At 33.6% G+C, this 12436-nt stretch overlaps 1 protein-coding gene across 1 annotated transcript in view; it reads left to right on the plus strand.

Moving 5' to 3' along the window:
- Cfh (complement factor H) overlaps positions 1–12436 on the plus strand; it is a gene marked incomplete at its 3' end in the record, with an annotated part of 75245 nt that overhangs the window by 23577 nt on the left and 39232 nt on the right. The window contains 2 exon segments of the mRNA XM_046458546.2: positions 2504–2674; positions 6832–7005. Coding sequence (XP_046314502.1) covers positions 2504–2674; positions 6832–7005 — 345 coding nt within the window.

Here is a 12436-nt window from a genome sequence, read left to right on the forward strand (position 1 = left end):
CAAAACAGTTTTATGATTTATGTACTAGTATCATCTCTATAATTGAAGAAATTTGGGTGCAAAATTGTTTTAGTCAGCTTCTTGGTTGCTTGATCAAAAAAACTAACAAGAACAATTTGAGGAGGAAAAGTTTGAGGTCTCTCAGGTTCAGAGGTCTCAGTCCATGGATAGCCAGCTCCATTCCCTGGGGCTCAAGGGACATGATGGGGAAATAATGAAGTGATGGAAAGTAGCTCAGGACATGATGATCAGGAATGAGAAAGAGAGAGAGAGAGAGAGAGAGAGAGAGAGAGAGGGAGGGAGAGAGAGATACTCTCCTCACAACATACAAAATGCATACCCCAAAGGTACACCCTCAGTGACCTACCTCTTCCAGCCACACCCTACCTACTTTCAGTTACCACTCAGTCAATTTCTATCAGAGGATTAATGCACTGATAGGGTTAAGGTTCTCATAACCCAATCATTTCACCTCTAAATCTTCTTGCATTGTCTCACACATGAGCTTTTGGGTGTTACTTCACATGTAAACCACAACAAAAATCAAATCATGCAGCCTAGATTACCGTAGCATAGGGAGTCTAGATTTAAGCCTAGGTTATCGTCTGACATCAAATTCATGCGCTAACTATAAACATATTGTTGTTGGCTCTTTTTTCAGGGTGGTGGGTACCAGGGATTGAACTCAGGGGCACTCAATCATTGAGCCATATCACTCACCCTTTTTTGTATTTATTTAGAGACAGGGTCTCATTGAGTTGCTTAGTGTCTTGCTGTTCCTGAAGCTGGCTTTGAACTGGAAATTCTGCCTCAGCCTATGCTGCTGGGATTACAGCGTGTAACACCACTCCTGGCTGTAGTTGGCTCTTACAGGTTGAAAGAGAATGCTCACCCTTTCTGGGATGATCTCCAGAAAAGTCTATTCTTAATTCTGGATGCCAAACATTTATTATTTGTTTCCACTGATGCATCATGATAGCATTATATGTTTGAATAACTCATCTTTGATAACTTATTTCTAAGAAATGATCTTCTTTCATATTTGTACTGAAAGTTAAGTATAAACTGCTGAACATAGTTGAATCCACCAAATAAATGATTTTCTTTTAGAAAAATTTCTAAGTCAATTTTACATGATTTCTTCTATTTATTTTGTCACAATATAGCTGATTTGTATATCTTGATTCATCAATGATTTTGGCTTTTAAGTTAAACATTATGGCCAATTAGTTTAATAGTACCATACTTCATTTAACCTATTTTTTGGGGAAGAAGTTTCTGCCATATTTATTTGTTATCTAAAATCTCTGATTTATTCACATTTTTTATCTAGTCTACCTTACAGTAAGTAAGTAAATAAATAAATAAATTCTTAAGTATTCTAACAGAAATAGTTCTCTGTGATAATAATGGTAAGTTAAATACTTTAGAGGTTCATATATGGGATTTCTATGATCAACGCTAGATGTCATGACTAGCAGAACCTTCCTGGAATTGCAGATGCTTAAGGAAAGTCTTACAGGAAGAGAGGGCTGTTTTTAGGTGACCATGAAGAAGGCAAAAGCATGCCAGTCCCAGGAAGGTCAGAAGAGGAACATAGAAAGGCAGTGAGGCTTCAATAAGTGTGAAGTCCTATTGTTCCTTGTTCACTGTCCACAGGGGCCTTGCATAGGATGCAGTCAGGTGATAAATCAGTGATGAACTGAAGATAAGCCAGTACAAGGTACTGAGAAGCGAATGCACCATTCTTAAGAACTTAGCTTTAATGTAGACTGATTTTGGAACTGGTGAAGGATTTCAAGCGGAGGAATTAAGTGACCATTTGGAAGTTTTTGTAGTTAAACCCAAGAAAAACAGATTAGGAAGATGGAAGAAGAGGATTTGGGAAAACAGTTATCATTGTCACTATCTCAGGGAAAAATGTTTGAGAGAAGTGGTGTCAAAGATGATGGGCAGTTTTCTGTTGTTATTATTTGTGTGTTTGTTTTATTGTGATTTTGTTTTTGACAGAAAACCTGTATAGACGGTGAAGACACAAAAGCAGAACTCAGTTACTTTTCAAAGATGTAATGAAAAATGAGTTGAATAAATTTCCTTGAAAAAGATTCTGTTGAATAAGTACTCTAATCAATAACGAGAAAATGTTTTATTTTTACAGGTCACTTGGAGAAAATACTAATCACAGTAAATCTATATTCAATATCACATGTACATTTGGTGAATATTACTATCAATTACTGCCAAAGGACTAATTTACCCTTAAACTAAAGTTGAAACAGAATTTTACTCAGAATTTTAGCTTCTGGCAAAAATGAAGAGCTACAGATGATAACAACTGATGTTAAGAATAACAGATAAATCAGACAGTCAAGCCAAAAGAGAACTTTTGTTTGGTTGGCTGATTTACCTAATGGAAACAAAATTTCTATTTTTATGTAAACACAACTTGGTTATAGTCTTTTAGATCGTAATAACATTTTAGAATTTAATCCCTTGTATTTAGCAATTTCCTGCACATCGCCAGAAATTAGAAATGGATATTCTATATCTCCGAAGAAAATTTATAAGGAGAATGAAAGATTTCAATATAAATGTAATCAAGGTTTTGAATACAGTGAAAAAGGCAGTGCTATATGCACTAGTTCAGGATGGAGTCCAACTCCCTCATGTGAAGGTAAGGTTATTTTTATTTTCTGTCTCTTTTGTTAAGAATTTTATCAGACTGGACATGGTGGTGCACATCTGTAATCCCAGAGCTCAGGAGGCTGAGGCAGCATATCACCAGTTCAAAGCCAGCCTCAGCAACAGTAAGGTGCTAAGCAACTCAGTGAGACCCTGTCTCTAAATAAAATAGAAAAGGGGGATGGAGATGTGGCTCAGTGATCAAGTGCCCTTGAGTTCAATTCTTGGTATCCAATTCCAAAAGAATTTTATCACTTATTTATTTATTTATTATTTATTTTTTGTGATAAGTGAGATTGGGCCCAGGACCTTTTGTCTGCTAGGAAAGGATTCTACCATTCAATGAGCTACAACCCCAACAATTATTTTAATAAATATAATCATTTTATGTAAGCAATCTATTTTTCTCAAAAACAGAGTATTAAATTTGTAAGTATTAAGTGTGCAAAGTCCTTTTGATAGTACTTTGTATGATATTCTCTCAAGATAAAAATAAATAGGACCAGAGGCTTAAATACACTCTTAAGTAGTTAGTCCCTGGTGATAAACCATTTCAGGAGCAGAGCCAGGACTGTCATAGGCTTTCCAATTTCAATAATCTGCAATTCTCAAATACATAAATTGCTCTTCTAAAGCCTAGAATTTGGCTCTAAAGAGTAAATTATGTTAACATCAGATGAGGTAAATCTCTATTGACAATGGAATTAAAGGGATCCAGAAAGTGGAGGTTTTCATGAGCAATGGGTTTAATTTGGAACAACAGTGATGATGGTGCTGAAAAAGAAATCCTAACTCTCAGCTTCTTCATGGAAGGATGTCATGCAGAGAGGCAGAGTGCTTTTCCCCACAAGAAGTATATCTGAAGATTGTGTTCTTTTTTGCCTACCTCCTTTTAAAGGGATGTCTTCCAACGATCATGACCTAGAAGAGAGAATATAGATGATTGAAGAGTTTAAGAAATCATAACCATAAAAAGAATAGCAAGAAGACATAGCTATATTGTAGTAATTCCTGTCCTCAGATATTTGCAGGCATTTCTGAAAAGAAGTGAGGTAGCTTTTTGATGAGAACTGTTGCAGTGAGGGAAACAAGGACCATTGATAGGTCCAGTGATTTTCACAGATTTTACCATACTGGGAAGTAAGGAGAGTTAACTCCTAGGAACCCTCGGAACTTTACATCTGTGGTATGTAATTACATGCTTAAATCTTGTTTTAGTTATATTTTATAAAAGTACAGTTAATTTTGAATTGATTTTATAATTAAACATTTTATTTTGCTTCAGTTTACAAACAGTTCCATGGAAAATGTTTCTTTCTTCACAATAGAGTGATCTCTATTTTTAGGCATCATTAACAAAATATTTTAGAAAATAATTAATGAATATAAGACAATAATAATCCATGTTAAATCCACATTAAATGGGATTTGGCTGATCACAAGTTATTTTATTAAACTTTGATAACAATAAAGAGAGATTTACCCCAAATTGGATAAGCATGTACATTGTTTCAAAATGTGTTTCATTTTATTTAAATATACTTTACATTGACTAGATGTAGAAGAGTTTCTTGTTAATAAAAGGACTCTACCTTCTGTACCTCAGCTAATATATTACAAATACTTCTCTTTGTTTTCCTGGCACAATGCAAGAATTGACCTGTTGACATATGATGAACTCCTGACCCAGAAATCTTAATTTCTCTAAAATTGTGTAACTCAAAGCTCAGAAATTGAGTAATAAAGCAAAATTTAAAATGGTTGAGGAGAAAATAATTGAATTGCTTTCCATCTCTTCCACGGCATATAGATGCCAAGGGTTTTGACAGAGTTGTCAAAACTTTGGTTCTCTCTGTCCAATAGAGGACAGCCTACAATAAGTCATTTACAGGAATAATTAAACATGCCAAAATGAATTGATTAAAAGTCACTTTTGATCCAATTTCATCTTTTTTCCTCATAAACTTTTAAAAATTGATTTACAACATATGGTGCTAATCATGCATTATTATTCTTACTTCAAATGTATCTGGTAGTGAGAAAAAGGGACCACATACATTTGGATAGTCTTGAATATTATTATTTTAGATAGCAATAGATAGGAAATTTTTAAATTGTTTATTTTAAGAAAGATTTAAAAAGGCAAGAATTAAGTTTCATCAATGAATTCATGTCTACAGTTTGAGATTAATCTTCAGAAGTGTTTCCATTCTCGAATGTTTTAACAAAATTACCCGATACACTTTGATCATTCTCTTAAACTTTTGTTTTTTGTAACTTGTAACTTTTGGATTAAAAAAAATTGGTATTAAATTTAGTTATACCATGAAGTAAAACATAAGTAAAGAAATGTAAACTAAAGTTCAAAGACTTATTATTTGTTGATAAAAGAGCAATTGGGTTAGGTGGCTTGAAGAGAGTGTATTAACAATTAGTAACTTATATTGGAAAATGAAATAAGAGGTAAATTATGAGCATATAAAGGATTATTTTAATGAAATAAGAGATGAATTATGAGCATATAAAGGATTATAAGTAATGATGAATATCCACCACATGTTTTTAGGCCAAATTACAATATGGCATCAATACAGACATTTATATAACTTTTCTACTATACTTAAAATGTATAGCACTTTATAAGAAAAAGAATATTGTAAATTGATCCATTATTGGGATATAGCAGAATTGATGCAAGGAACAAGAAAGAGCTTTATATGTGAGAAGAGACTAGATCAAAGGAAGACAAACTTGCTCACAGGTCAAATCAAGCTTGCTTCCCTTTTGAAAAGAAAGCTGTATTGCAACACAACAACATCCATTTATTTACAAATTGGGTATGGTTACTTTTATATTATATTGCCACACCTAAGTAGTTGCAAATGAGACCCCTTACAAAAAAGGTTTTCCAAAAAATAGATTGCAGTATATCAATGTCTTAACAAACTACACTTTGTTTCTGGTTTGTGCTCACTTCTAATACAGTTCAGAAGGGTCTCCACACAGTATTTTACTGAAAAATCATTGCAGACTTTATGCCTTTTTTTTTTTTGCCAAAAAGTGAAATGCTACTAAATGTTTCACATATGAAACATTGTTTTTTAAATTGTGCAGGTAATACTTGAAAATTTTCATTACTAAATTGTCTTGGTGCAAGATTAGAACACATGGAATACTCATGAACATATGTTAATGCAGTGGTATGGTAGGGACTTTCTCAGAACAAAGGAAAGGTAACATGACACCCACAAAATCACCATGCACATTCCACAACTCTGTTGTAATATTGTTGCAAATCTATAGTATAAAATATAATGCCCAATTAGAATGTATATAATGTATATTACCTTATATGGGAGAAAAAGAGCTAGCAAATAAAGAGGAACTAACAAGAGATATATAAGGCAACATCTGCTTTGGGACCTCAGCCTTTGAATAGGACCAGTGCCAACACTAATATGCTCTGCTTCCTGCTGAATGCCCCGGTTCCTGGTCTCTCTGTGGAAGAATCCTGTAACAGTGGCAATGGTAATGCAGTGAAATATGGTAAACTAGTTCTAAGAATCAGGTGACAAAAGGCATCATCTTTCCAATGTTCTTCTTCAGTTAATGCAGATGTGGGAATGAGAACATGAAAATTCACACAATGTCTTTTAAAACTCCCTTCTGTTTTATTTTCATTACATTGAACTATCTAAGTCATATGGCCATATTTAATTCAAAGAATGGATGTGATTTCCTACCAGTTGTGTGGAAAGAAGAGTCTATGTATATTTTTGTAAACAATCCTTATGAGAGCAACAGTGTCCAAAGAAATAGAAGAAAGTGGAAGAAATATTTGAAATATTTATACATGATCATGATGAAGTCATTGCCAGACAAGGAGTATCATGAAGTATGTGAAAGCTTTAGACAAAGCTATCACATACTTCATGATATCACAAATATATTGGTAAAAACCACAGTAAGTTAAACAGGAGTGATATATGAGGATATATATATAGTGATATGTGAGGATATGTTTATTTTAATGTCATTTTGTGCTCCTCTAGGGACAAATAAATATTACCTATAGTCTTACTTTCTTATACTTAATTTTAATGAGTACTGATTTCCACACTATTCACACATCCTATTTTTTTTCCCCAGAAGTAACATGTAATCCTCCTTATATTCCAAATGGTGTTTACTCACCTCAAAGGATTAAGCACAGAACTGGAGATGAAATCAGATATGAATGTAAAAGTGGTTTTTATCCTGCAACCAGGGGAAATACTGCAAAATGTACAAGTAGTGGCTGGATACCTCCTCCAAGATGTAGCTGTAAGTTCCATTTATATCTTGAGCTACTTTGTAATTCTGAATTGATTTTTCTACTAAACACACTCACACACACACACACACACACACACACAGTGACAAGACCAAATAGTTTTCTATGTTTATGTACATAATATGTACATAGAGCCTTTAAAAGCATTCTTTACATCTCTTAGTATGAATATCACATCTTAGTAAATTAAAAACAGTTTCTTGCAATTCAAAAAAAATGTGTGTATGTGTATGTGTGTGTATATATATATATATATATATATATATATATATATATGTATTTCTCTAATTAATAAAATTCTTCCAGTATGTGAATAAAACATTGGGTAAAAATACTACCTTCTAACAGATAATATGTTAGTTATTTGTTTCATTGAAACAAATTTACTGGGCTAGGGTTGTGGCTCAGTGGTAGAGAGCTCGCCTAGTATGTGCAAGGCCCTGGGTCCAATCCTCAGCACCTCATGAAAATAAGTAAATAAAATCAAGGTATTGAGTCCAACTACAACTAAAAAATAAAATTAAAAAAATTCCCCCCCAAACATATTTGTTTAATACCAAATATTTGTTGTCTCATTGTGACTGCGGGTCAAGAATTCGGAAATGAGTCAGTAGTTCTGAGTCAGTTTCTTCTTGTGGTGCAGTCAGTACATCAGTGTAATAGACTGTTCTGCAGGATCTGTTTCCCACACGGTTCACTCACATAGATTTTGGCAGGAGGCCTCAGCTCCTGACCACATGGGCCTCTCCTTAGGTTACCTGAATGACAGCTAACTTTCTCCAGAGCTACTGATCTGAGTGAGTGGAGGCCTGAATACCACTTAGGATCTACTCACATACTCTTGCTACCACCACATCTGTTCTTCAGAAATGAGACACTAAGTCCAACATGCCCCCAAAAGAAGAAAAATAAAGCTCCCTTATTGTGAGGGAGGAGTGCTAAAGGACTTATGTAGTTTCCTACAAATCTTACATGTGGCAAAATTCCACTCAGGTCAAGACTATTTTATTTATGGAATGCTTTCTTGGCCCTCTTCAAGTTTTAGTTTGTCTCCATAGTCATATTCCTTTTTTTTCTATCTAGCAGTACATTTTAAAGGTGTATCACACTTAAACAAAAATGTGATGATACGAATGATTGGTCAATGAGTTCAATGTTAGTTCTAGGCAAAATTTCAGTCACTAACAGAGAAAGCTTTTATAACTGTGAAACAAATTTCAAAGTGCATAAGAACTATAAGGTCAATGTTTAGTGATTTTATAGTTGACTTTGACAATATGGATTTGTTCAAATATATCTGAACCTGCCTTTCACAGGTTCTTATGGATAAAACAATGAAATTGACCAGTTAGATGGTTTATCTCTTTGCAATTTCATTAAATAATCTTATCTGATAATCAAGCAAGAGGACTTTCTTCTCAGGACAACTCCATTACTCATTGGTGACATCAAAGTATTCAATGGCTCAGGGAAAATGTAGTATAAATTCACAACTTGAATGACACAAAGGATGATGTTAGTGAATCTACACTAGGACATATCATTCAAAGAAAATCCTACATGTCAAATTGAATCAAATAGGATAAACTTCTTCAATGGTAACTCTAAAATCCTGGGCTTGAGTCAAATAAATAAGCATCCCTAGGACAGATGGATTAGCAACAGTTATGAAAATTAGTGAATATTTATTCAATTTTAAGATCAGTTTGACTCAACACTAGGATGGAACAACTATAGCTGGTAATGAGACTATGAGCTACATTTAGTGAAAGTATAAGCAGGCGGATTTTCTAAGTAGTAGAATGAGGCTGTTGTGAGAACCACCCATCTCTGCTGATCAGTCCTTAGTGGAATATTATATTTGCTTCAAGGTACACCCTTTTAATGAGGTTTAGATGTGCACACATGAGTGTGAAGAATATAGACAAGTGCCTCTGGCCTATCATAATAATTATACCTGTCAATTCTCTGCTTTTTGTGCATTTTGAAAAGACATCAGAGTGAACTAATTTATTTTATTGATGTTCCATGAGACAGGATAAGGAGGTGAATAAACACATTTGTTCTGCAACCACCAGGTTTCAAATCTCTTATCGACAAATGGGAAATTTAATTGATTAATCTTAAAATCTCACTTCTTGCAACTCAAAAGACTTAAGCATGTCCAAGGCACAGTTCTTGTTGAATAATACAGGTTTGGACAGATCATGATGTAATTTCTAAAACCCACGGGTTAATATAAAATATCAAAATCTTAAAAAAAAATTATAGGGGAAAAAGTGAATGTTACCTAAAAGGAACAAGACTTAATGCTAAAAAGCACTTTAATTATACCACTGGAAGCTTCATAAAGTTGAGGAAGTATTTGTCAATGATAAGAGATATGGACTGTAGACCAATAAAGTGTACTTAGAAGAAATCATTTTCTCACCTTTGTTTAAAAAAAAAAGACATTTAGGTTGAGCAAGAATTCAAAATATATAATCCAAAATCCAAATAATATATCCATAATAACACTGAAAATAAATAGCCTTAACTCACTCATTTAAAGACATAGACTAGCAGAATGGATCCAAAAATAAGATCCAACCAAATTCTGTTTGCAAGAGATTCATTTCATAGGTAAAGGCACTTGCAGACTGAAGGCAGAAGGATTGAAAAGAATTTTCTTCATGCAAATGAACTCTGAAAACAAGCTGGAGTAGCCATTCTTCATATCTGACAAAGCAGATTTCAAGCAAGAATTAATCCGAAGAGAAAAAGAGAGCCATTATATCCTAGTAAAGGAAACAACCTAACAAGAAGAAATAATAATAGTTAATATATATGCCCCAAATGTCAACATATTACATTAAAAAATACTTCTTAAGGGGCTGTGTCTGTGGCTCAGCAGTAGTGCACTTGCCTGGCATGTGTGAGGTACTGGATTCGATTCTCAACACCTCATATAAATAAATAAAATAAAGGTCTATTAAGAACTAAAAAATAATAAAAAAATACTTCCTGACATTAAATCCCAGATATATCCCAATACAGTAATACTGGAAGATTTCAATACATCCTTATCACTAATAGACAGGTCATCAAAACATAAAATAAATAATGATATATCCAAACTGTATGTATTCAAACTCAATTTATTCTTTTTCCCAGCAGTTCATGGAACCTTCTCCAAAACAGACCGTGTTCCATGTCAAAATGTACGTCTAAGCAAATACACAAAGAAAATTGATATAATCCCATGCATCCTATTAGAACATACTAAAATGAAACTAGAAATCAAAAGCAAGAAAAATAGCAGAAATCACATAAACATGTGGAGTTTAAACAATATCCTTTTAAGAAGGATGGATCAAAGAATAATTGAGGGAAGAAATAAAAAATATTTAGAAACAAATGAAACCAAGGTATATTAAATCTCTGAGATAGTATGAAAGCAGTACTAAGAGTAAAATTTATGTCATTGAGTATCTACATTAAAAATATAGAGAGAGACCAAATAAATAAGCTTATGTTACACTTCAAGATCTTAATTACAAAATCAGTAGAAGGTCAGAGCCAAAATTAGAAGAAAACATAGGATCAACATTCCATCATATCGGTGCAGGCACTGACTTTCTGAATGAGACACCTAAAGCTCACAAAATAAAGCTAAGAATCAGTAAGTGGGATGCCATTAAATTAAAAAAAGATCCTGTCCAGCAAAGAAAATGATGAAGAGAGTTGAAGAGAGAGCCTCTGGAATGGGAGAAAATATTTGTCAGTTACTCCTCTGACAAGGGAATAATATCCAGAATATATAAAGAACTAAAAAAAACCTCAAATCCAAAAGCAAACAAACTCAAACAAGCAAACAAATAGAAATAGGCCAATCGATAAATGGCCAAAAGAACTAAACAGAAACTTCTTAAAAGAAGAAACCCATCATGCTAAGCGAAATAAGCCAATCCCCCAAAACAGGTGCTGAATGTGTTCTCTGATAAGTGCATGCTAATCCATAATGGGGTGGTGGATGGGGTGAGTGGAGGAACTTTGGAATGGGCAAAGGGAAGGGGGGAGGGGATATGGGGGTAGAAAAGATAGATACATATATGAATGGTGTGACTTTACGTCATGTACAATCAGAGAAGTGAAAAATTCTGCTCCGTTTATGTACAATGAATCAAAAAGCTTTCTGCTGTCATGTATAACAACTAATAAAAATGAATAACAAAAAAGAAACACAAATGGTCAACAAATATATGGAAAAATGTTCAGCATCTCTAGCAATTAGGGAAATGCAAATCAAAACTACACCAAGAGATATGGACTGTAGACCAAGAAAGTACACTTGAAAGGAATCAATAATTATTAATATCATGAATAATAATAAATGCTGGTAAGGATTTTGAGCAAAAGGTGCACTTCTGCATTATTGATTGGACTGCAAATTAGATCAATCACTCTGGAAACCATGGGGAGATTCCTCAAAAACAAAACAAAACAAAACAAAAACTAGGATTTAAACTGCCATATGACCCAGCTATCCCACTCTCAATGTTTTTCCAAAAGGCCTAAAAATCAGCATCCTATTGTGATTCAGCCACTTCAGTATTTACAGCAGCATAATTCCCAAATTATGGATTCTACCCAGAAGCCCATCAATAAGGATTAGAAATGTATTAGTAAAATGTGGTACATACATACAAAAGAGTTAACTCAGCCATAAGAGTGAAATAATGACATTTGCTGATGAATGTATGGAAATGAAGAAAAATCATGCTAAATGAAATAAACCAGACTTGGAAACTCAAAGGTTGAAAGTTTTCTCTCATATGAGGAAGTTTTAGTAAATTTAGGGAAAGAAGGCAGTGGGAGTGGGGATCAGATATCATAAAGATATAGGGAAGATCAGTGGTAGTAGCTATTGGAGAATGAGAGGGAAGAAGGAAGAGAAAGAGGAAGATAAATGGCATGAATTTAACCAAATCATGTCATATTCATATATAAACATCCCAAAGGAAATTTCCCTTTTGCATGTGTAATAGAATGAAATTTTAGTAGAGAAGAGGAGGGAACATGAGGGAGAAGAAGGGAGGAAAAGGTTGGATGGGGCTTGAAATAAAATTTCTTGCATATTTGATTGTCAAAATGAACCCAATATTTATGATGTTCTAATACAAAAGATGAGCAAAAATTCAAAGTGTATAATGCGAATTACCATTTTTAAGAGTAGAAACATTTTGAAAATGGTCTGCAATCAAACATAAAGGAAAGTGGAAAAATTAATTGACGTTGTAGTATATTTATTGTATGTGTGTATACATGAAGGCGATGAGGGGATTCTTTATAACATATCATGCAAGATTTCTTGAAATAGAATCATATTACATGGAAAAAATTAATAGTATTTGTATAGTAAAAGGACTAGGTTTTCTCTAA

The sequence above is a fragment of the Marmota monax genome, unplaced genomic scaffold, assembly GCF_021218885.2.
Source record: "Marmota monax isolate L192 unplaced genomic scaffold, Marmota_monax_Labrador192_F-V1.1 WCK01_AAM20220418_F8-fsc00326, whole genome shotgun sequence".
Lineage (NCBI taxonomy): Eukaryota > Metazoa > Chordata > Mammalia > Rodentia > Sciuridae > Marmota > Marmota monax.